Here is a 26,373-nt window from a genome sequence, read left to right on the forward strand (position 1 = left end):
TATTTTAACAAAGAGTCACCATCCTCAGTGGGAACAAATAAACCACAAAAACATTACCACAACTGGCAGAACAACAAATCTCCCTTCCCTCACTGCACAGGCACCTTCTTCCAGTGAAATCAAATGCTACTGAACCAACTAAACTTTCCAAATAAACTGTATAAGCTCATCTTTGTTTTAACTGATACAATAGTTTTATTTTCATAGCAAAATTAAATAAGTTGTTTATTCCCCCCAGTCGCCCCTCCCCACCCCAATCCCCAACCCTGAACAGGGAACTGGTTCCCTGGAAGTGCTAAGAAAGAATTCTCAACAAAATCCAACAACATGTGATAGGTTTATTGGAAATTTTATATTTGGTATGATTAAGAAGACTATTTTTGTATTTGCCTTCTCTTGCTCCATCAGGAATAGTGAATAACTGACCTGAATAACATCTCACAGCCCACTAGCAGTAGCAAGAGTTATTGATTTTAAAACTGAAAATTACACTATTCTAAAGTTAAAGATTTTCACTCCAGATAAAGCCTCTGCTTTGTTCTTAACAGTTCTGAAGAAATGCATTCAAGATTTTCTGGTAATCCACAGTTCCAATTTACTGATTTTGGAAATTACCTTAGTGTTTTCCTCTGGGATGTTCATTCACTTCTACTGTTCATGTGAAAAAACTGCATGTCTGTTAATCAGTCTACACGGTAAATAACTAGTGTTTAGTCAAAAGCCCCTAACTAATGTTCACATTTCTGTGAGGCTTTGTTTATTCCATCTTATCATCAAAAATGAGTTCAAGATAGAAAAAAGGAAATTAATGGATCAAGATTTCAAGTGAACACTTGTAAAGAAAAACTTTACACCTGTAAAGAGATAAGTCATTTGAAATCTTAATATTATTGACATCCAATGGAGAAGAAAGAAAGCAAGAAAGAAAGAGAGAAAGAAAGAAAGAGAGAGAGAGAGAAAGAGGGAGAGAAAGAGGGGATAAAGAGAGAGAGAAAGAGAGAAAGAAAGAGAGAAAGAGAGCTTTCAAAAGAAGCTTGAAAGTAACCTTGACAGTCATTTGCACAGATTACACAGTGAAGAAGTTCCCAAAATGGGACAATGCTGTAAAATCATCAAAAAGACTAAGAACACAATCGAAATAAAGCAAATATTTGATAAATAAGAAGGTGCAGTAGAAACCAAGTTAAAAATAGCCATCTCATGATCAGCTACAAACTATCTGACAAGCATTTGATGATGTTATACTCAGGACTCTCAGCTTTTAATTCCTGCTTTGCTGAATGGGTTTTATTTTGTAGTTATAGGTATATTGCTATTAAAATCGATGTAACAATGTATATTTACATTGTGCTTTGTGACTTAGAGCAAAAAATCCCCTGTTGCAATGGACTCACACAAATGAGAGGAGGCATCTTTATGTGTGCATGAGTGCCTATGAAGCATTTGCACTAAAAATCTTGTTATGTTTAAGCAATGAGGAACGCCTAGTGTGGCTGAAGGGGATTTTCTGTGGGGAAGGGGGGAGGGAGCAAGAGAAGTCATTCCTGAAAGACCTTGGAGAGAAGACAAAATCCTGAGAATGGCACCCTGACTCGAAGAGCAACAGGGCTAATTTACTGATGGTCTAGTAATTGTCAGGCTTCAGTGAAAGCCACAGAAAACCTTTAAAATCTCAATAAAAGGAGCCTGTTTTAAAGAAGCTGTCATTGCTGAAAGGAAAAATAATAGACTAATGGGACTAATTCTAAACCCAGCAGGTCTGGAGGTGAGTCCCTGCAGAACAGAAAGGGAAAGCAATCATGTCAGATGAAAGAGAACTTGGAAGAATATTCTGCTGGGTACCATCAAGCCAATTGTGAACTAATGCATATGTTTCATTGCTGTCACTAATTTAAATAGGCTGAACATTCAATCACTGTTATTATGTTATCTTTTTAGTTGAAGGTCGAACACATGGGCATTGAAACCTTGCCATTTCTCCTGTACATGGAAAAAAATGCATGTCCCTACATTTGGTATGTACTATTGCACTTTGTAACTAGAATGGTTACTAGTAACTAGAACTGAAGGACGTATCTGAGCAAAAGAAAGCACAAAAGCCTTTGGCTGGGTGGCAATCTCTATCAACAAATCAGCAAGGTAAGGAATGATGTGGTCCCTCTCATAGAGATTAGCGGAATGGACACACATGTATGGTATGCTGCACCAGTATGTGGTCACCAGTGAGCAGTTCTTTTTATTGTGGCTCCTATGAGTACTTCTCATAAAACTGTAGGATGGAAACCAGAAGTCTCTAAAGGGCTTTTCCTTTATTTATACACTCCATGATGCAGACACTGAAAAAAAAAAAAAAAAAAAAAAGATCAAACCGCTAAGCAGAGTTATTCTCAGGAAATCTAGTCATAATTCTGTAAATCCAAAACATGAAGTATCTCTCTTCTATAAGTTTCTTAAAGTATCATGCAATAATTTAGGTTGGAAGGAATTTGGGTCATCTAGGCAGACCTCCCAGAGTGGGATCAGCTTCCAGTTTAATGAGGTTGCTCAAGGCCTTGTCCAAGAAAGTTTCAAGTATCTCCAAGGATGACAAGTCACCAACTTTTCTAAACAACTATTTCCATTTCCCATCTTCACTGTGCAGAATTTTTTTCTTTATATTACCTGGAAGATTTAATGTTTCTATACGAAAAGTAAAAATTCCTAAGTATGGTCTTTTCAGCATGACAAATAAATACATTTAAATTTAAAAATGACAAGCTATTTGCTCGAATTTGCAGTGCAACCTGGAATACAATACATTTTAATAGAATACGCTTCACATCAAAACAAAATTCGAGGACCCTTAGGATTTCTGAGTTATTACTCTCCAGATTTTAACAATGGGAACAGTGATGACAGAACACAGCCTTCAATCCTGCTTTTTAAACTAAAAAAAAAAAAATATTCCTTCTTTTAGTTCTTCCAAAAGGAGGGTTCTGATGCATCTTGTTGAGGCTCCATCTCCTGGACAGGACACGTATGCTTCATCAGCACTCCCCAAATGCTTACTGAAGTAGATTCAGATAATGTATTAGAAATTATTAAAATTATATTTATTTTTATATGTATTCCAGTGCCTTAAAAAGACACAGTTCTGCTACAGACTAAGCAGCACAAGGGTTTCTGTCAAATATAAGCATTAATATATAACCTTTATAGGCATAGACTTGTCAAGGAAGAAGAGGGAACCTCAGATCTTCATCTCCTGACTTCCACCCCAGCACTGGGCTATCTGAATCACAGTTCGAGATGCACTAGAGAGACCTGGAGACACACTGGAGAGACCTGGAGACACGAGTGTGGACCTGAAGAAGGTGGCAGAGTAGTGTGCCTCCTTGTCCCAGCTGCACAAAAAGAAAGAGGTTCCCCACCACACACCGAGGCCACCTTGTCTTCCTTCTCACCTGCCACTCGCCCTGGAGCTGCGATGACCTCAGAGCCAGACACCACTGGTGGACAGCCAAATAGATGAAAGGGCAGAGCGAGACAGCCCTGGCACAAGAAAGTGCTACACAGTGAACAATAATTAGTGTGGATTCAAGCAACACATGGAAATGTCCTTCTCGGTGTGAGTTGTTTTAACTAAGTGAAGTATCCATGCCCATGTCATGGCAGTGCTTAGAGTGTCCACATACTAGTTGATGCACATTAAGTCATTGTGCCTTTTGTAGTCAAAAGCTATGAGTGATTCAGCAATTGCCAAGCAAGCCAAGAATATTGGGATAAAGTAACACAATCTTTTCTATAGCTATAAATCTTTCCTGAATTATTTTCTCTTTGGATAAGAACATATCTTTAAGAAAACAGTGACATGTAAAAATGCTGGTGATGGTAAAACCATCACAACTCATGAGAAATTATGAAGATTATTAGTAACCTCCATGGTTAAAAATATAAATAATACTTAGAGGCTGAAATCACCTTCTTTCAAATTTCAGTGTCTACCCTTTTTTTACACCTGGGTAAAAAATGCAGGTCCCATTATCAGACTTCGGTTCCTCACGTAAAACTACCCTGAAGTAATTTTTCTTTCTCCTTAGTGAGCTCAATGGATTAGTCGACCTTATTTTTTAAATAAGTGGGTCCCATCCTTACAGATGTTGATGTTTTCACCACTTCATGTTTCCTCAAGGACATTTACATAATAGTTCACTCGAATTGCGCTTATTACTTCAGCAGCTAAAGCAGGGCACACCATGGTAACAGGCCCACATTTACTTCTGCAGTCTCTGACAACCCTACAGCAATCATTGTTATGTGAACAGGATGAACACATTCACTAACAATCTCAGGGAGAAAAACCTGGAAAATTATTGTATAAACACACATCATGGTCTCCATCTTAAATTCAAAACCATCCAAGACAAAACACTAACTGAACCAAATATTTGTGTTTTCCTTCACTGTTAAGGTTATATGTGTATATAAAGATGTCATCTGCTTTTATCTCATAAAAAGAATGATGGAATGTAGATCTAGGGATATAAAAGTGTAAAAGCAGACATTTTCAGCCTTAAATAGTATTGTTTTTTCTCTGTTTCTCTCATTCATGCAAAATGCTGCTCTGAGACACTACAGAATGAATCAATGCACCATTGAAGTAATGGAAGAGGTATGGGCACATGAATGCCTAATTTTGAAAAATACAGATTACTCCTAAGTCTTCTGAAATGTGTAACACTCCCCACTCAAGGCTACGAGGATCCTGGATGGCTCCCATTGCTATTACTTGAACATGTGTCTCTCCTGTTGCTTCTACACTACAGAATTTCCAAAGTATCTGTAGGAGGTTTCAAATGAACTCCAAATTTCAAAGCAATACCCAGGGGGAAGCACTGAATTTCATTTGGGTTAGCTTTGAAGCAAAGACCTTCAGGCACAAGCCCCAGAGTGAAGCTTTCAGGAAAGCTGACTGAAGTTAGTAATAAAAGCCAATGTTGGGCAAGCTTTCAGTTTCAGAAACCACAGTAAGTCGTTCACAACATCAGTTCTACAATGCTCTAACATAAAAGTAAAATACCCCTGTAAAAGTGTAATCCTTGGTATAAATCCACAGTAAATCCATGGAAATGTTCCTGCTGACTGAGGATAGTCAGAACTGTCATATATGACTGTATAGTTATGTTATTCAGGAAGTCAACAAACTGACTAAAGAAAACTCTACTGAGAAACCAGTGAAGCTGCTCAGCATGACAATTGTTTTCAGTTCAATAAGATGAGGGACACAAACATGGGAGACCTGTCAAAGCTGAGCCTAGCATCCACCTTGGGATGCTCAGCCACTAACATTTTGGGACAGTGTTGCCAAAATCCTTCTAAACCAAAATTCTTCAGCGATAAGCTCTGTAAGCCTCAGCCAAGGAGGCCACTATTTCCACATCTTCTTGGGGATCAAATCAAGTCCTGAGAGCTAGTGACTGTGCTCATCAACTGCAGTGAAGGAGCGGTGGTGTAGCCAAGTCTCCTCCTCCTGCCCAGCCCCTGCTGCCTCTTGCTGCTCACTCCTGGACTCCTCCTGGGGCTCGTGTGTCCTTCCAGTTCTTCTGCAGAGTGCAGAAACACAGCTTCCCTCTTGCTAAGCAAATAATATATGCTTTCTTTATACTAATATCTGCAGCCTGCAGGACTGAACCCGAGCTTATTCATGGTGTACAACACTTTGGCTTAAAAGCTGGCACCCTAACATGTGGAGGATTTATGGCACATGAGTGTGCATAACAGAATCAGATTGTTATTCAAAGAAATTGGACCCAATCTCATCCCGGCAAAGCCCGTTGTAATTTTCCTAATTAATGCATTGAGAGCAGTCCTCAGGAACTATGCTGAAATGTAGTTTTCCATTAGTCTCTGCAGGCCTGCAGTTTTAAAATGTGGCAATTATTCAAATATCATTTAATCATAAAAATTATAATTTTAAGCTGTGTCATGAATTTTGACATTCAATAAATTCATGATACATTTTACTACATGTTCTTGCTCAGGTGTTAATGTTCAAAATCCCACAAATGCAACAACATATAATAAAACTTCTGACTTAAGATATTAATTAGGTGATTAAACTGTCACACAAGACTTGTTTGTCCTTTGTAAATTAGTAGTTCAATCCTCACAATTTAGTAGTAGAACAAATCATAAAACAAAAGGCTTGGTTCACTATAAAAACCACTAAGCTTTTGCACAAGGCCAAAGCAGTCACGGAAAATTGATTTTCCACAGCTTACTCAGTCTTGAATAGGCTCTGCTTTGTGGATGATTTTTTATTGAGTGAAGCCAAAACTCATTATAGCTAAGACCTTTAGGAACAACGTGTGTTTGCTCCATTATTTTTAATGTCATCAACATCACATTTTAATCTCATGTATTATAGTGGGAAGAGCACAAAGATATATTTGCATTTTATTGCCAGGATAAAAGTAGGTGCCTCTGCTAGATCTTTAGTAAAATGTGAACCGTGGGAGAAGGAAAATGATTATTCATTATTTCTCACAGGATACACCATGGGTAAAGAGCACGTTTAAGGTAAAGCATGTCTTTTTGTACAGTATAAAACTGCGGAACTCCTTATCATCGGACCTAAGGACCGTAAACATACAAATAGCCCTAGGCAAATTCAAGGGACAGGACATTAAACACAGCATTCCATATGCTGCTTAAGGAACATTTCAGCCAGTGATCCTCAGAAGCTGGGAAGCCCTGAGCAACCTGCTCTCTCTTCAGAATTGGGCCTTGCTTTGGCCAGCAGGTTAGACCAGAGACCTCCTGAGGTGTCTTCCAACCTGAAATGTCCTACATCCCTTAATACATGCTCATTTCTTATTATGTTAACAACCTAGCTAACAACAGAAACAAGATAGAGAGCTATATGGACATTCAATTTGAGTTGGTGCAAAACTATAGAATCATAGAATCATTTTGGTTGGAAGAGACCTCAGGATCATCGAGGCCAACCACAACCTAACCTAACTCTAAAACTAAACCATGTCCCTAAGAACCTCGTCTGAACGCCTTTTATACATCTCCAGTGACAGTGACTCCACCACTTCCCTGGGCAGCCTGTTCCAATGCCTGACAACCCTTTCTGTGAAGACTTTTTCCCTAATATCCAATCTAAACCTCCCCTGGCACAACTTGAGGCCATTTCCTCTTGTCCTATCATTTGTTGCTTGGGAGAAGAGACCAACACACTCCATGCTAAAACCTCCTTTGAGGTAACTGTAGACAGTGATAAGGTCTCCCCTCAGCCTCCTTCCCTCCAGGCTAAACAGCTCCAGCTCCCTCAGCTGCTCCTCATCAGACTTGTGCTCCAGAGCCCTCACCAGCTTTGTCACCCTCCTCTGCACTCTCTCTAATATTTTAATGACCTTCTTATGATGAGGGGCTCAAAACTGAACACAGTATTCAAGGTGCAGCCCCACCAGTGCTGAGTACAGGGGCACAATCACTTCCCGAATCCTGCTGGCCACACTGCTCCTGATACAAGCCAGGATGCTGTTGGCCTTTTTGGCCACCTGGGCACACCGCTGGATCACAAAATTGTGTCACTTGATCCAAGATATGTTGAAGATGACAGTCTTCATTAGCTTCTCTGTTAATTAGATCAGTCTAGTTAATTTTGCCAAAATTATCTCAAAGAAATTCTTCTAGACAATACTCCACACACCTGAATAATACTAGTATACTGGCTGGGCAATGTGCCTTTTACAAACACTACAATTTATGACCCATGCAAAAAACACCAGCTACTTACCAAGCTCTTGGCAAAGATGTGATCTCATGGAGTCACAGTGCTTAAATCCAGAAGTACCATTTGTGATCACCTAATCTGATCTACTTATCACAAGTCATTACCTTTGTACTGAGCTCAATAACTTTGTGTTTGACTTAAATGCATCTTCCGTAATTACATGCCGTCTTAATTTTAAAATGAGAGATGGGGAATCCATCTCTTCCCTTTGTCATGTATTTCAATAATTAATCACTCTTTCTCTTAAAAACAGGCACAGAATTTCTAATTTGAATTTGGCTGGTGACAGCTTCCAGCCATTGCTTCTATAGTACTTAGAATTTTCTTATTGTGAATATGCTTACACATTTTAATATGGTCACCTCTGAGTCTTGTTTATAATTCACTAACATGTCAATTTCTTTTTTTCTCATGGGATGAGGTATTTCTTAGAACTCATGAATCATTTTGGTAATTCCTTCCCTTGCTTTGAACAGTTTTTAAAATATGAATATGAACTGGATACAATATTCCCTTTCTGTGCACAGAAGATATCTCCATACTCCAGTCATGAATCTGTTTATCAATGGACATCCTACTGTTGATCAGAGCATGCAAACTGGACTCCTTTGGATGAAATAAAATCACATTAGAAGACTGACAGTTACTAGATCTTTGATATAGGAAGGTTCAGTTGAGCATCCAGATTCCTGAGTAAGGAAAACAAATTTCTTAGTGAAATACATCTGACTGTCAAGCCATGGCCTTTCGAGTCACATTGCCACCTGACTTCAGCTTCCATAACTATCAAATTGGAACCAAATCTTGTTAACCCTGACACACCAGGAAAAGGAAAAGATTGCTTGCTGTATTACTGTCATAGCAATTCTGTTCTTCATCACAACTGCAATTTTAAAATAATTATGCCACCTTAATATTAAAAAATTAATTTTAAGCTACAGTCCTTTCTTCTCCAGGGCTATTCAAAGCAAATTTGTGGCCTCTTGAACCACCATAGACACAGGCAAAGCTATTATCCTACTGCTACAATGGTGAGATAGATGGCTACTGAGATAAGAAAGGGCATGGGCTGTACTATGTTAGTTCAAGCCTACTGAATTTTGCAAACTTTTAGCTGACAATTCTAATTTCAAAATCACTGCTGCCATTACTGTAGTATAATAATGCCAATTTAAATGCATTGCTGAATTGAAAATTTGAGCTCTCCAAAATGTGCCTTATTTACTTCCTAAATTATTCCTTTTTAGTTATAGAGATCGATGGTTTCTCAGAAGTGACCAAGGCTGCATTCCTTTTGCTGCTCAGGATTCTTATTATCCTTTCAGACAACTGAATTCCTTCCAATTGTAAAATCTATTACCAGAGGAAGGATTGCAAATGAAACGCAACAGCTGGAATCAGAACTACTGTGGCAAAACAGGAATAACTCATTATCTATATTAATACCTAGGAATGCTATTAAAAAAAAATGTATTTACTTAGTCTTAGGAATTAGAACTTGAGCAATATCCAGAAAAGACTCATAAGAGATATAAATTTGTAATATTCTTATAAGAGATTTTTGCAAGATATATTTCCACCTGAACTAATTTGATCAATCACGAGTATCTTTATCCAAAGAGATAATTTCTTGACATGTTCCCAAAAAAGTATCTACTTTAAATCAGACGTGAAGCAGCATTTGTCAGTAATCTAAGTGGGACTATTAAACTGGTGCTGGTAGATGTGAAAATACTAATAAAATTTGCGAGTTCACAAATAATTATTTGCAGAATGACTCAGAGAAAGCAATAACCATTTCCAGACTTAAAAATTTATGAACTGATGACAGTCTATTGATCTGAGCATTTACCACACCTTCAACGGGTCTAATTAATGAAACTGTTCACAGAATTAAACATAGTACTTAGCAGAATGACACTATGCCCCTGTTCTTTGCAAACATCTGCACATTCAAACATTTTCATGCTCATGGACTGGCCTACTGAGGAGCCTATTGCCTGTCCTAGTGAGAGCAGGGAGTGTTTCACAGCAGCTTCAGTTATCAAATGCTTTTCTACATAAAGCTGCTTAGGAGACATGTAAATTGCAGCATCTGATACTTGATGCAACAACACTTTAAAAATCACATGCAAAAGAATACTTGGTTCGTTTCTTCTATTAGTTAACTTTAAATCATTACTATAGCAGTGATGATGTCAGTGGTCACTGCAACACACTAGAACCTGTGCAACATATATGGAAAAACAAATGTGTTATATTTTGTAAATAATATAAATTTGCTTCTTAATATTGTCCATTCCAAAGATCTAGATCCAGAAATAAGCAGTCTAACAAGACAGAGAACAATAATCTGGAAAGAAGAGTCTGAAAGGGATCTGTAGGTCCCAGTGAAGAAATGGCATGAACCCTTAAGCAGCTACATTATGGCAAGAAAAGTTAATACAATTTTTGAACACATTAAAAGAAAATAAAAGAGCAAAAGCAGAGAGGCAGAGTTTTTAACTCTTGATGAGATCATTTTAGAAAAACAGGTTCCTGTCTACTACCCTTTTTTTTTTTTTTCTTAAAAACATCAAAAAAGAAAGACAGAAATGGAATAAGAAGAGCCATAAAGCTCAGGCCTAAGATAATGCCTTGAAGCAAGAAACCGGGAGGGCCAGATCATCTTGCTTTTTCAGGAAAAGGACTGCAAAGAGATTGGAAACTAAACCAGAAAATGACACAAAGAAAAGGGGAAGATGGACTCAGAAGGCAGAGGAATCCAAATTGAAAACTAGATATCATTTTTACAAAGATTAGTGGATTCTTCATCTCTTGGTTTGTTCAGGTGAAGACTAGATACTCTCCAGAAATTTTGGGGCAAATGTGAGTCATTTTGCCAAATAGTTGTTAGAGTGTGAGAGTAACTGCATCTTTGTTCAATACATGAAAGAGACTTAACAATCTACTATTTTGTTCTGTCCATCTGCAAAGGTAGAAAGATCAGTGGAGTGAGGATTTCAGCTAAAGGAGATAAAAGTTTTCTGACTCAATGAATCCTGTTGCCATAAATTCACTGCTAACCAGGTATCTAACATGCAATTTCAGAAGATTCACATCTTGAATTTGAATGGAATTTGATCCTTGCCTAACTGTTCAATCTATAAATCCAAGAGCTAAAAGCTGTCATACTGAAAGTCGTATCGTTACATTTGTAGTATACTCCTTTGCATGATCTCATGTTTACATGTACACTGCAATATTTTGATGCAACAACCTCTAAAGGTACATAGTATTCTAAATTCTGAAATTTTGATTAATGAAATATCTCTGACTCTAAAGTTGACTTAATTCTAAAAGCTACCAGCCTTTGGAAGCTGATATCCTATATCAGTCCATAGAATACAACTCTGGCTATCAATAGCAGCACAGATTCATCTGTCAGTGTAGATGCCTACTTGAATCTTCCCTAGAACGGGAGTTCACTCTCCAGCTTACAGCCTCATTTGCTCCCCAGGAACTTCCCTCAGTCGTCTCTTTCATCCTTCAGATAAAAACAGCTTTCATGTGTTGAGTGAAACTGTAATCTCTAGGATACCAACACTGTGACCCATCCTGACTTGTCTATCTGCCAGCTTCTCTGAAGGGATATAAGAAGTCCACTCCAAAACACCCCCAATTCAAAGAACTTTTGAACAACTATAATGCAAGTTTAAGAAACAGTATGAAAATGTACTCCTAGCCAGTCCCATTCAGCTGCTGAACTGGAAGTTTTAGTATTATGTGATTTTTCATGTTTGATTATTACAATGGTACATACCATGGAGCTTTTGCTCTTTTGTCTATTTTTTGGCTAAAGTTAGAGCCCTGACATGACTTAAATCTAACAGCATTTGACTGAATAGGAAATCAAAAGTCAGACGGGAATTTTTCAGTCCTAGAAAAGATAAAAGTGAGTTACTGCTTTAATTGGCTGTTGAATTAGCTCATATGAATAATAGCTCACGGTCTTTTCAAGTTCTGTGGTTTAATAAGAGTCTCTTCTTTGTCTGAAGACTTGCTGGAAAAGATTCATTCCTTCTGGACATAGTGATTACATTCAAACTCAAGACATGAAAAAAGAAACAGCTATGCAAAGCAAAAAGCATAAATATTATAGGCTGCTGGTAGCGCTGGTTTTTTAGCACCTTCTCCATGTGGCAAACACACAGATCTGTTTAAGCTATGCTACTAGGCAAAAACTGAGTGGGCACTTTGTGACATGGGACTGCACCATAAGGGCCTTGCAGAGCTGCATATAAAAACAAGATAAGGCAAAAAGCAATAGAATAGATGTATGCCAGTCAGCAGAACAGTCACCCATGTCACAGAGCTGGAGCTCAGGTGGCAGAAGGACTTTTGTAAGTTCAGAGCTGAGCCAACAAACATGGGGAGAAATTGTATGTGATCCAAAAAGTAGGAGCCTATTAAGCCCCATACCTAGAATATCTACCAGCAAATACTTGTCTATCAATAACCAAAACAAAAGGTGAATAAAAAAGGAAACAATTCTTTATTCTCTTTGAATGATTTTTGTTGTGAGTCACTAAGCCAGTAGCTCCCTATCTGCATGAGCTCTTACTATAACATTTTTTTCCATGCAAATAGTAGCATTAAAGATGTTTTCCTAATCTCCAACCAGGCAGAAGCTGTTAATGCATTTCCACTATCTTCCATGGTACCCATTAAATCTCTACCTTAGCACTATTTACTCTTAGTGTACCCAACCATACTATTCAGAGAAAGTGACTATGTGGGGCATAGCATGGAGCAAATCCCACGAGAGCCAAGAACCTCCAAAAACTCCATCACCTTCTACTCTCAGCACAAAGTGCATTCATGAACACTAGACACTGAAAATAGGAGTGTAGCCATTAAGGTACTCATCACAGACCTGAAACTCCATACTAGCCAAACAAACAACCCTGCCCTAGAGACAGAAAAGGCATATGGGGCATCAGTACATTATTTAATCCCCCTCTGTAAAAGGGTGATAATAACATGTTGTATCTATGTACTTTGACACAGTCTTTAATCACTATTTTTGCATAGGATAACAGTTTCATTCACCAAAGAGCTAATCAATATTTTGCTTTCACCTCATAACTCACTGTGTGGCCCATGCTTTATTTACTGCCCATTATTCAATTGTGTTATGATGGCAGAATTATTAATTTCCTCCAGGGCTTCTCAATGGTGCTCATCACTTCAATATCTGAGTGCTGCACAAATGCAAATTAATTTACCTTCACAAAAATCCACAGTGGCAAAGAAAAGGTGGTACTGCTGTCTAAAATACAGGGTGTGGAGGCCCAGAAAGATTAAGGGCAGAGGTATCCCCTGATTTCAGATGTTCTGTCTGAGACATCATAGGTGTAATTTAGAAGTATTTAATAGTATTTCAAACACAGAGGTTGCGGCATCAGTCGCAGGTGTGACTGCTGAGCAAATTGGATTTAGGACTCAAAGGTGGTCATTAAAAATTAGATAATTAGAAGCTATTAAAGCATTAGAAGTTCCAGATACAGAGATCACAGAAGTGGTTTAAGCCCCTGTATCAGCACTAGGTAGGAAAAGTCCAGTGCAACAGTGCATTACTTCAGTCACATGACCGTCCTTTACCCTCTCTTGCTTCATTGATTAACGACTTCCCAGGTCAAGCAATAAATGAACCAGGGGTCACTTGTCACTCCCACACAGCCCTAGTACATCCCTAGAGCAGGTCCATCCTGCACAATGATTGAGGCAGAAATCCTGCATAAAAACAACAATATCTGATCACACATGTATCATAAGGGGACCGAATTAAGGTTGCCAAGCAACCACCTCCCCACATTATGCCACAAATCCCTGTCCTTCATCTCTTCAGCAAACAAATGCCAAGCCCTACACTTTCCCTAGTCTGCTGCTGTGACCCTAATTACCCGTGCTCCCAAAGGCTTCTTCATTGCAATTTCTTTGTCCAGCCAGTACCAGCTTTCCCTCATTACTCCAGTTTTTATTCTGGCTTTGTGTTCTTCATAATTACCATTTAGTCCATCCCATTTCCTATTTCTCTGACCAATTCTCAGTCTCAAAAGATGAGAGAGGAACTGTTAAAAAAAAATAAAAGTTTCTCAGTGAGGAGAGAAACTTCAGAGATTTTAGCTGTGAAGATTTTAGCAAATGTCTCCAAAAGCAGTACACAGCACAACTTTTTTCTAAAGTATTAAAATGTTGTCAAGTTTAAGCAGATTTTTACAGTGAAAAGACAGTCCACCTCTCTGCTACCAAAACAACTTCCTACCAGATTTCAATTATCTATTGCAGAATAGGGCATGCTGCTGCATTTCCAAGAAAAGATCACCAGAATGAGCAAAACATTGTCATATTGCATAAATTTTATCCTTTAAACCAGCTAAGACACCTCAGCTGACTTTTTTCAAACACAAACAATAATCAGTGGGCATGCAACACTGAAAATGTCAGATGAAGTAATGAAGAGTGGCAAAACTATGAGCAAAAACAGTTGTTAACTGAAATTTCCTGTAAACTTTTTAATGGGCTAAGAGTAAAATGAGAAATAAAAAAAGTTCTCCTACACTTGATTCTCAAAGTGGTTTTCTGCTACTGTTTCTCTCTAAGTGTGAATTCCACACAAATGCAACTAATATCTTCAAATGTATTTTATCTATCTCCAGCATATTTTTACTTTATCTTCTGTTGTCTTTACTGTGATAAATCATCGAGTAAGTCAAAATAAATTTTAGTTGCAAAAAGAATAGATTATGAGCCTGATATCAGGAACTGGATCCTTGTTTGAGAGCCAGCAATATCATAATACTTATTGTCCTAAAATACACGTATCTATGGACATGCCTGGCTACATAGAGAAAAATGGTCTAGAGCATACTTGGAGCATCAAATGGTCTATTGGTCTTTTCCAAGGGCTGTGAGGCAAAAGCCATGATGAAACAGTGGATATTCAGCCAACAATCACAAGAAATTTAGTCAATCCAAACAAGAGCAAAAACAGAAAAAAATAAGTTAAAAGCTGTGTATTTTCTCATTGCAAACAGTAAGTGAGACAGAGAACAGTTAATTAGGGGCTTCACAGCATAATTTTGTTGTTGATTTCTTGCTACACAAGACATTTGGTTGTTCAGAAAACTACAGTCAAGAAACCAAATCAGAAATGTGACAGTATATACCTAATTTCAGTAGGACACTTGGAGGACACTTCAAAACTGGGCCTCCTGGTCTTGGAATGACTTATGATTTAGATCTGCTGAATATTGGCACTACTGTTTTTTCTAGGAAAATTGCGTTGTGAACCTCCGAGGTGCAGCAGATGGCATTGTCCCTCATCTGTCTAACCGAACTCTGCATCATCTACTTGTCTTCTCCCATTTTAAAAGGTGAATTGGATCTGGTATTCTTCCCTTCCTTTTTCCTTTAAAGAGTGAAGTTCCCTATGATTCCAGGACTGAAACCATACTTTAGTATCCCACATCTAGATAAACATAATAAGTCTTGGTAGGATACATGCTTAAAATGAGCAAAAGAACATGCCTCTTTGCATAGCAATGAGCCACCCTGTGGAAACAACTGCCACGGGACATTGTGGATATTGTAGAAGACAGATCCATCAAGAGTTACTGAGTAGGAAAACTGTACCAGGCTCAGGCACCTTCTGAGAGCAGTTAGTGGTCCAGCAGTGGCCTACCCAGAGATGGGTCAGGATGAGAAAACCTGAATAGCCCCCCAGGCACTGGGATTCCCCTTTAAGTTTCCTCCCTTAAGAGCTGCCACTGACAGGTTCACCCAAGGCAAGAACATCACTGACAAGAAAATCCTGGTATCTGGTGGGGCCTTGGAAGCAGACAATGCACAATTTCCAGGCTACTGGATAGACAGCCCCTCCGTCTGATCCCATGCAGCAGTTCTCATGGTCTCATGACCATGCCATCCTCATTCAGAATCACACACCTGGTTTCCGTCTCAATTTCTCCCATCTTCCCCCACAAGGCCTGTGGTGCTTTATGTATTGCAGCACAGGACAGAGTCTAGATGCAACCAAGCCACTTCCATCATGCAGCCTTGCACAGCTGTAGCTCACATCTCACGGGCAACGGTGTTGAGGGAGATCTCATTATGTACAATCCCCATGTTAGCATTAAGCCATTGCTTACAGATTTCTAGGAAAAAAAAAAATCCACAAATACCATAATACCACTATTCAGCTTCCCCACGGTGATCCTGAATGCTGCTGAAAGGAACCCCATGTGCAGCCACGCAGGTATAAAAGCCTGCAGAAAACCAGGCGAGCTCTAAATCTGCACTGTTCTAATGTGGGTGTGGAATGAGCAGCAACTGAAATCACTAATGGTGACATTGTTTGCAGCTGCCTTATCAAGCCACTATCAAGCTTTAACAAGATGACTTTTAGATAGTCTATGCCCAGAAAAAAAGAGCAATTTTAGAAATGGATAAATGCTAATAGAAACATAACAGCACGTTACTGCTTTGTAACTTGAGTGTTACTTGGGAAAATGAAAGGATAAGAAAAATACAATTCAAGAAGAAAATGGTGACCATGCTTCAGATGTAAGACACGGTTATGCATATGTATCAGTGTTCTTTCTTTCTCCCTCGGCTTTCAGTACATAGCTAATCTTTTCATCTGCTTGGTATTATTTATAGCATTCTGCAAAAAATTTCAGAAAAAGTTATAAAAAAGACAAAACATTACAAAATCACACATGCATGTTCATAGACTTCTATCCCTAAATTTCACATTAAAATGCACGGGTGTTAGTTGCTTACTGAAACACGAACTATGCTAACATCTTCTAATCTATACTTAGCCTGCTGTGAAGAATAAGTCCAGACAAAAGATTTTTTTTTTTTTTTACTCATGTTAGGAAAATATTCTGGCAAACATTCCTGCAAGAAAATCTTTGTTGTACCCATACATTCAAGGGCACAAAGGGCTGTGTCAAGGTTCTGTTTTATGAGAACTGAATGAAAATAAAATATCAAATAGTGCTTGACAAGGGAGTACCATCCATTTTGTTATGCATGTAGGAAGAATCTCTTGGAAAAAATAGCATATGAGTACATACTTTAAAAATGTATCATGATATATATGTATAAGATAGCTAATTAAGGTTGCACAGGCACCATTCTCTGACATTTGAGGACTTCATCATACAATCTGAATAATATCTTTTACCACAGGCTTTTTTGAAATAGGGATGACAACAAGTTAACCATGGACAAATTACTAAGTAATTTTCTAAAATTGCATAGACACAAAGAGAAATTGTTCCTGAAGGTCTAAAGAAGAGTGACCAAAAGAAGGAAAAAAAACACCACAAAACAAAACAAAACAAAAAAACAACCAACCAGACAAACAAATAACAACAACAACAACAACAACAACAAACACCACACCAAAAAACAGCTGCTCTAAATAAGGTCCATTACATTTCCTAATTACAAAGGCTAAGTGTAAAAAAGTCACCCAAAAGTCAATAAGAAAAAGCCTAGTATCTTCAATTATGTAAGAAAGCTAAACAATCCTGCATAGTCTCCCAGCCTATGCAGCAAAGACACAAAGCATGGGCAGAGAGCAAGAGATTCATTATTTACTCCCATCCCTGCCATTTGTATTATTTCAGTGCCAATGTAGTTCATTTACCTAGCAACAACAGTCTGCAAAGTGCTGCATAAACGTTTATCTTTCCAGTATCACCTCCTCTTCTCCCTTGTCTGCAAGAGTAAGAAAAAAGTATGATCCTTTCTAACAAATGGAGGAAAGAACAAATGGGAAAAAAGGAACAAAAGCTTTTCTATGATTTGGCCATGGCCACAGAGGAAGAGTCCAACAAAAATGGGATGAATGTTCCAGTTATATCCCACCACTGTTTAGAAGCAGTTAAGGAGTGCTTTGCTCAGTAGCACATCCTTACAGCCTGTATATCCACAGACATGGCAGCAGGCTGGGCTGCAAATGCATCTTGATGTCATTCAAGAGAAGGCCCAGCCATGAAAGAAAACAAGCCCTAGCCTTGCTAGGACATGCTGGAGCTTAATTCATGCTCCTCTAAAATTTATGTGAAACACAACATTGAAAGGTGGCAGTTGATCAGAAATGATATATGGAGTGTCTCATAACTGCTCCCTTACGTGCCAAGGGTTTGACATGACAGGAATTGTCATGCGATTTCTTGCACTGCTCTCTCAACAATCAGAATCCCGGTAGCCCCTTCCTGGGGGAGAGTCGAGCTGTCCCCTCGCCCCTGGCCTGACGACCCGCGGCCCCCTCGGAAGGGGCTGCGGAGGGTCCCGGCCATGGTCTGAGGCAGCCGGGGAGCCGGGCGGAGGAGCCGCTCCCGCACCGCCGGCCAAGGGAGCGGGGCGGTGCCGCGGTCACCGTACGGGGCTGCAGGAAAGCCGAAAGTGAGCTCCCTGCTGCAGGGGCTGCGAGAAATCACCGCCGAGGGGAACCTGCCCGCTCCGTCTGCCGCCCTTTGCTGCTGATTAAGCTCGGAGGAGAGGAAAAACAGAATTAAATTAAAAAGACAGATGCCAGGGTGGGTTTGCTGCCTGTTGGGCGTGCCGGGTGCCGCGGCGGGGGATGGGGCGGCGAGCCGAGCCAAGATGCATTATGGCAGCGCAGCCCCGGTGTCTCCTCCGCCCCCGGGCAGCTGAGCCACGCAGAGCCAACCCGAACCCAGCCGCTTTCCCGGTGCCGCCCCGTGCCGGGAAGCAGCCGGGCAGTGGGTAGCGGCCGGGCCGGGCGGGGCCGGCACTGCGGCCCCTCACCCGCTCCGCGCTGCGGCTGCCGAGCTGGCGTGGGGCCGGCGGGGCGTAAAGGGGGGGAGGGCAGCCGCCCAAGTCCCGCCGGCCCTCGCCCGACCTGCCCCTCCCTGCTCCCCCCGCCTGTCTCCCTACGGTCCCTGCCTGTCTCCTGCCCGCAGTCCCTCTCCCCGCCTGCCCCCTCCTTGCCTGTCCGTTCCCTCCATCACCCGCACTAGCCCGGACGCAGCAGGCGGGCGCTGCCCCGGGGAGCGCCGTCGCCTCCAGCACCATGGAGAGCGCCCGGCCGGGCCCGCACCAGCGCGGCGTCCGCCCTCCCGAGCCCCGGGCAGAGCCGCCCCGCCGGGGTACCGGGGCCGGGGGTTCTTTCTCTGTTACGGCGAGGCTCCCCAGCCCTGTGAGGCGTCCCTCTCCCTCCGCCCTTACATGCGCATCAGTCAGTCGTTTCTCACCGTTTTCTTTCAGGAATAAGCTCCTCTCACTACAGGCGTCCCGGCACAATCACGTCTCAGACTCCTGCTCACCCTACCCACCCCCCCGGCAGCCACGCAGCTGAAGGCCAGAAGTGTGTCACCCCAAAAGACCACGGGGCCCCCGGGGCTGTTTTCCTGGTCTCTGTGAGGGAAGGGCCTTCCAAGACGGCAGATCACTCCCTGCACCCCCAAAATCTGCCTCTTCCCCCTGATGCTAGAGAGCCTAAGCTGCCTCAGCAGGGAGCCATAACAGCATCTGCTATGCTGCAGCTCACACGCTGGTGAATCACACCCGTCTCTCTGTGCATGCTGTACAATTTGGGAATGTTTCCTTCCCCCAGCTCACTTTCAGACTCTACTGTTCTGATTTAAAGAAAATTTAAAAAATCGTTCCTGCAATTCAGAAATTATCAATAGTGACTCAAAAAAGAAAATTGCTCTCAGACTCACACTCTGGGCCCTACTTTACTCAAAGATGCTGTTTATGGACCTTGAAGAAGCTCAAAAAGTATAGTCCTGCATTACCTGTTCTAGGGAAGCACACACAGAGGAATAGCATTGCAGTTACTCCTGGCCCACCACATGGACTGCGCAGCTGCAAATGGCAGCACTGAAGGAAGAAGAATGGTGCCAGTGCCCTGCCTGCTTTGGGAGAACACACTTCCACCCTGGAGACCTCTGCCTGCTCTCCTACTTTTCTCATCCACCCATACACACCCTGAAAACAACTCCACAAGGGGTTTGGAGTGTCCTCCACGTTCCAAGCTGAAAATTTGCCCTATGCCTGTCTGTCTGCAAGTAATGTAGGAAGCTGTTAGCTTTTGACAATAAGGCACGTTTTCCTCTGGGAGAGGCAAATGAGCTCCAGTTGGACAGCGTAAGGATGAGATGGCAGTGTAAGGATGGAGTGTCGTCCTCTTTGCCCCACCATCTTGGATCCTTTCTCCTCTGGGCCAACAACTGCTTCCAGTCCTAGGAGGTGTACAAAGAGATCCCATCACTGACATGTTTCTAGCAAGAATTTCAGACAACCACCTACATTTGTTTAGTGGCTGGCAGTCATGTCACTGGCTCTGCTCCTGCTGGGGACAGAGAATCCTTAAAATTAATGTAGGGAATCCTTAGAATGTGTCTGTCCCCTTTTATAAAATAATTATATCAGGTCCCATTCTGCACACTTTATCAAGTGAATCAAGCTCGCAGCTTCCCAGTGGCTCTTGTTACACATCAGGGAAGTGGTTATTGACAGTTCTTTTCACATTTATCCTGGTTTTGGCTTTCCAGAGCTCTTTGAGAGGGTGAGCAGGTCCAGTTGCCATTCCCCAAGTTTTAGAAGAGTTTTGGTTGTCCAGGGCTAGGTCTAGGAATTCTAAAATAAGCAGTGAAACGCAGAAACATTTAGCATTAAACAATTGTCTGTGGAATCTGCATACATTTGCAGGAAACAGGATGCAGAGGTAAAAAAAAAAAAAAAATCAGATCAGCTGTTTTACTGAAATGGTTTAGAAAATCTCTTGCATTGGTCCCTTTTTTGTCATATCTTTGGAATAAAATGTGAAAATTGATTTGTGCATGTTTTACAGGTAGCAACAGCAGAGACTTCAACACCAATAGGCTTTTTTCACACAAGACATAAAACATTTGACATGGAATGTACTATTAAAGCCAGATCGAGGGGGGAGAGGCATTCAAGGACTGATTTCCATTTCAAACTCCATTCTGGCACTTTGTACTCCAGCACCATTGGTGGATCAATATTTAATGCCCAGAGATTCTGGCTCTGCAGGAGTCATGTCAGGGGACCTCTAGAGCCAATCTGCTTGGGTAGAGGAGTGATAATTATTCATGGGCTCCTGCCTCTTGCTCCTTCTCTTGCACAGCCCCACTCTGCTGACTCAGTGCCTTATTCAGTCTTCTCTCCCTCTCTCCACTGCTGTAGCTGGACCCTTTTGCCTTCACCGCCTCTGAGAACCTGCACATCCCACCATGGCTAAAACAGCAATGGGTAAGAAACTGCATCTCTTTTTCTTCAAACAGTACAACAGCCGCTATTTCCTACGAGCACTATCTACACCGGGTGCTCTTCTCAGTGTCCCTAAAGTTTAGAAAAAATCAAGACACGCTAAACATATTTTTTAATTTCTTTGATCAGAAAAAAAGGGGGGGGGTGTGGGATCGCAGGGCTTTTTTAGCGTCCTGAAATCGGATTAAATATTTACTGATGGGTGAGGTCGACGCATGAGCACAGCCTGATTTTGAAACGACTTTCATTATTTTAATGATGAATATATATATTATGGTATTAAAAAAATATATATATATATAAAAGGAACCGGAAAGTTAACCCCGCTACAAATGTGCCTCCCATCGTCCCCCGTAGCTCCCCTCTGCTTCTAAAACGAAACGCAAACCTCGTGGGAAGAGGCACAGCGGGAAGGCGGAGAGGCACCGCCGAGTGGAACCCAGCACCGCAGGGGCGGGGGCCTGCGGGCGGCGGCCCCGGGGGTCCGGGCTGGCGGCGGGGGGCGCGGGGGCCGTGGTGCGGGGGGGCTGCAGCGGGGCGGGCACCTGCGGCGGGGCGCACTGCGGGCCGGCCGCGCCCAGCCCGGCGCAAGGGGCTGCGGGGGGGCGAGGAGAAGGAGCCGCCGCTCGCCTGCTGCCCCGGTGCTGCCGCACCTGCAGTCTGACGGGGGGGCCGAAGGTGGGGGGGGCGGGGGTGCCTGAAGTAGGTCACTGCATCATGGATAGCTGGCATTTTCTAGCAGTTCCCACCCTGATTTTCTCTCCCGGGGGGCAGCTTCCAGGGCTGTTGTTATCTTGCGTTTTTCAGCTGCAAGCAAAGAATCCTCCCCCCCACACACACACTTCCCCCCCACCTCCTCGGCCAGGAGCCGCACCCTGCGCCCTGCCGCCGCGGCGCCCCGCCCCCCCCAGCCCCCCGGCCCCTCCCCGCCGCCCCCCGCTCGGCCTCGGGGAGCGGCCGGGCGGGGCGGGGCGCGGCTGCGGGAGTTGCGTGGTCTCCCCGCCGCAGCCCCGGCCTTGGGGAGCCTTCGGGTCTCTTCTGGTCCTGGAGCGCCTGTCTTCGCCCCAGCGGGGGGAGCGAGAGGCAGGAGCCCGGCCCCGGCCCCTTTGTTCGAGGGAGGCTGCTGGAGAGGGTGGGGAGTGGAAAATCGCGGTGGAGGGTGTGGGAGCGAGAGAAGGAGAACAGCCGTGGGGCCAGACTGCTGAAAGCATCCAGACTCTGTTACTCTTTGATTTTTCTTTTTTCCTTTTTTTTTTTTGGGGGGGGGGGGGGTGGGGGGGGGGGGTGGGGACGGGAGGCTGGGGGCAGTGAGAAGGGACCTACGTCTGATGCATTTAGCTTCAAGTTTTCACAGTCAATCACGATTGAGTCATGCACACAGAAATGCCGCAAAATAAGGTTGGAGAGCTCCAAGACAATTGTTATCCTTCCCCAAAAAGCAAATCCCATTCAAATTCCCGTTCTTTGCAGACTGTTATCGTTCTTAATCATGTTGCACAAAGTTATACCAAATCCTTTTGGCATTGGCTGTAACTGATGCATTATACATATATTTATTTGAATGTTGATGTTCCACTCCCGAGGAATAATCGGTTGTGGACTGGAAGCGTTTTAACCTGGCTGTGACACCCCTGGGAAGAAGACAGGAGACAACTGGAGATGCAAATAGAGGAGGGAGACAAGGGCTGTGGGAGTCTGGCCAGCCCTGCAGTGCCGAGCACGCCATCCCCTCCCCACTGCAGCAATCTGGTAATCAGTATTGATAATTTGTAGTCAGTCGAAGACTTATCACTGCAGAAGACCCAGTTAGGAATTCTGTCACTAGGGAAGAAAAGGCTCTTCAGCCTTTGATTAATGATCTCACGGCACACAAATATAAAGGTTTCTGCAGCAAAAGAGATGTCTGGAATCATTAGGTTTGCCCAGAGACAGATTGACTGTGCCACGCCAGTTTTCTTATTAATACCTGCTTAACAAGCGACATAAGCAATGAAAATCAATGTAACTACCTAGGTTTCTGTAAACGCTAATTACAACAGCATTCAATTAATTAATGAAAGAAATATTATTAAAAGCATCTTTTCTTTTAAAGTCATAAAGGTTAAAGATTCTCTTCAGCATTTCTTTGAACCTTATTCTTCCTTGCTGTAGTTATTTGTAGAGAAAATTGGGATCAAGACAGAATATTAGCATATGCCACTTTATTTCAAGAGTTTCTTCAAGACAATAAATTTTATTTTCCTGTGGAAAAATAGATGCATTCTCAGTCATAAGTGCTTCCAGTTAGTGCCAAATAAGCTACATTTGTTTTGTACTCGAGCTTTACAGAATAGACCACCAAGAGAACTACAGAGTGCCTGATTTTTTCCCCCTGTTGAACACTGTGTTTTGCAAAGTGACAATAAAGGTTAGATCTGGCTGCCACCGGAGCCAACAGCACATTTCTAATCAGCTTAAGCTGGCCCACTATTATGTTTCTGGCCCTGGTCCAGCAAGGCACTTAAGCAGGTGTCTGAGTTTGAGCATGTGAATAGTCCTACTGGCTTTGGACAGAACTCTTCACATAACTCAGGTTAGGCAGATGCTAAATAACTTTGATAAGCCTGTGTTTATAGCCTTACATACAAAGCAAAATGAAGCCTCATTTTCTTAGGCTCTGTTAAATAAAAGGTTTCAAGGAAATCTCCTCTGGTTTACATAGGAATTTCATCATCTGCAATAATTTCTGGGGCTCAGAATGCCTGAATGCCCATGAAGTTCTTCTTTCTGTTCAGTTTACATAGTGTATGAATGATGCACACCAGGCACATACATGCACATTCATCTATTTATCTATGTATGTGTCTTATTTTAAAATTTCATATAACATGACTGTATAGAAATTATGGGGACTTTTAAATTACATCCTCCCCTTGACACCATCTTCTAAATGAAATCAGGACTGCATGGATAGAATCCTTCATACATTATGCTTCCTACCATACAGAATGTGTGTTATATCAAAAAGCTGCTTTTACAGGTGGGGTCTCTGCAGACCTGTTGGGCCATGTGCCTGGCTTTCTTAGGGTATGTACATCGCAGCGTGAGGGTGAAGCAGTCAGTGATGCCACTGGAACTAAGAAAAGTGTCTGAAACTATTATGCCATTTTTTTTCCTTGTGGTGTTTAATTTAAAGAATATTTATTATGAAAAATATTCAGACAATTATCATACAGGAAGTCTAAATTATGGTTCTTGTTTATTTTGTGGGAAGTTGTTTAACAGGAATACATGGGATATATGTGAATAACGTGTTAAAGAAGTGTTTTAATTCAGACTCCTTTTGAGATAGTCAGGAACTCTGTGAGGTGATAAATGGGTGGGATTATGAGGATATGGGAATTCAGGCAGCCCCACACTGCCTCCTTTGCATATCTCAGTAAGACTGATTAAACTGTTGTAAAAGTGTTTCAGAGTTGTTGTTCTACTTGGTCATTTACATTTTAGTTACAAGCTCAGACCTCGATACTTAGCTTGATGGACGCAATGTCACTGCTAAGTTTGTCTATTAACGGAGTACTGCATTATTGTTTTATCTGGTATGTAAACATACATATGAAGTCATAAATAAGTGCACGGTTGTTGAGTTTAACTGGTCCAATTATTTTAATAACTAGGCTTTTTTACTACAAAGGGGTAAGCATTCTGCCTCTGATCTGCCAGTGCACTTAAACAATTGCTCGATCTTCAACAAACGCACATGAGTAGTCATCTGGACAGCAATGGCAGTGACAAGCTTCAAGTTCAACAACATATAGCTAAGCGTCAGGCTGAATATGGACTAACAATGCTCCTTTCTGTACTATGCAGTTTTTAGCAGAAGGTTTTAACCTTTCCCTTTTATAAATAAATAAAGGTCTTGCCCTTTTATAAATAAATTAACACAAGTCAGCACTGAATTATTTTAAACTGTCAGAAAATTACATCTCTGAATAAACAAATAGGAAATTACTTTGAGAATGAATGTAGACAAGATTCAGAAAATAGCTTATTGTCTCATAATGTTAGAAGAAATGTGATTTGGCTGAGACACCATTTTTCCAAATTTTGTCCAGATCTAAAAGAAATATTTTAATTAGTTTATTTTTCAGACTTTTGAGAATTTTGGTCGCTAAGCTAATATAAAGTTGCTGGCAAGTACAGTTCACTAGAGAAATGAAGGTTAACACCTATTCACATTCATTTCCTGGTTTTAAAAAGTAGATTACTCGTCCTGCTATGTAGAACTCAAGCAATAATAATTTTAAAAACAGTCCATATGGCTGAGAATTTATATTGCCTCATGACAGTTCTTTACTGACGCTGTGAGTGTATATGCAGGAGAATGGAGCATCGTCTGTTCCATCAACTTATGGAAGAGGTCCCGTACCATGTTGAGGAAATAAAAATAAAATCCAGCAGCTTGAACACTTCCAAAATGTTCTCTCACCTCCACCTTCATCACCTCTTTGTCCCAATATAAGCTCTGTTTAGACTAAAGGCTCCCCTGATTAATAATGTATTCCTGTAATTCATTCACATTGATTTTGTCAATTTTAATTTCCTTTAATTAATTAAGCCTGATTTTTTAAAAAAAAATGTAGTTGATATTTGTCCTGCAATAGTACGTTTCTCTAAAACACATTTTGCACACCTATTTTTTACTTTAAATATATGCATAGCCTAACCTTGTGGTTAGATTTTTCTCAGGTGACATTTATACTAATTTCTTTAGAAAATAATTCTCCATTTTCAAATTAATAGCTTTAATTAAAAAAACTCATTACAGAAGAGAGATGGGACACTCATATCCAGCAATATATTTAGATAGCATTTTAGCCTTCAAAGGCTGAACAAAATTAACTGATTAATTCTCCTAAGAGCCTTCTGTGAGAAGTAGAAACTATTATGCAGTTTGAAACACAAAAACCAGAAGATTCCCACAACAAGTGGGTCCAGGCAATACTCGAACAGTGCAGCATTTTTACATAGATCTAATTTAACTACCTTATTAATTGATAGTTCGAAGGAACATGCATCAGCACTCCTGTAAAACATCAAGCTCTAGGTGTCTTAAAGTAGCCATCTTAAAATGGTGTCACTCCAGGTAACTGATATAGCAGGAAAATCAACTCACTAAAAGCTTTGCCAAAGATTATACACCAAGAAAGCCACCTCTTCAATATAAGAGACTGAGGGTGGCTCCTAGCCCAGTGACCAGTGGGCAACAACACAGCTGGAAGTGAAGTCCT

At 41.4% G+C, this 26,373-nt stretch overlaps 1 protein-coding gene and 1 long non-coding RNA gene across 4 annotated transcripts in view; one reads left to right on the forward strand and one right to left on the reverse strand.

Annotated features, from left to right (window-relative positions):
* LOC135578660 (uncharacterized) overlaps positions 1-19,432 on the reverse strand; it is a 167,852-nt gene extending 148,420 nt beyond the window's left edge. For 2 of the 3 annotated variants that reach the window (XR_010470637.1, XR_010470636.1), the window contains exon 1: positions 19,060-19,432. This is a non-coding gene — a long non-coding RNA (uncharacterized LOC135578660). The remainder of the gene's footprint in view (positions 1-19,059) is intronic. The other variant, XR_010470635.1, reaches the window with a different exon arrangement.
* A 1,364-nt stretch (positions 19,433-20,796) lies between these two features.
* Positions 20,797-26,373, forward strand: part of STMN2 (stathmin 2) — a 41,624-nt gene continuing 36,047 nt past the window's right edge. Inside the window, exon 1 of the mRNA XM_005513661.4 lies at positions 20,797-21,085. Coding sequence (XP_005513718.1) covers positions 21,067-21,085 — 19 coding nt within the window. The 5' untranslated portion in view covers positions 20,797-21,066. The remainder of the gene's footprint in view (positions 21,086-26,373) is intronic.

This window comes from Columba livia, chromosome 2 (genome assembly GCF_036013475.1).
Source record: "Columba livia isolate bColLiv1 breed racing homer chromosome 2, bColLiv1.pat.W.v2, whole genome shotgun sequence".
Lineage (NCBI taxonomy): Eukaryota > Metazoa > Chordata > Aves > Columbiformes > Columbidae > Columba > Columba livia.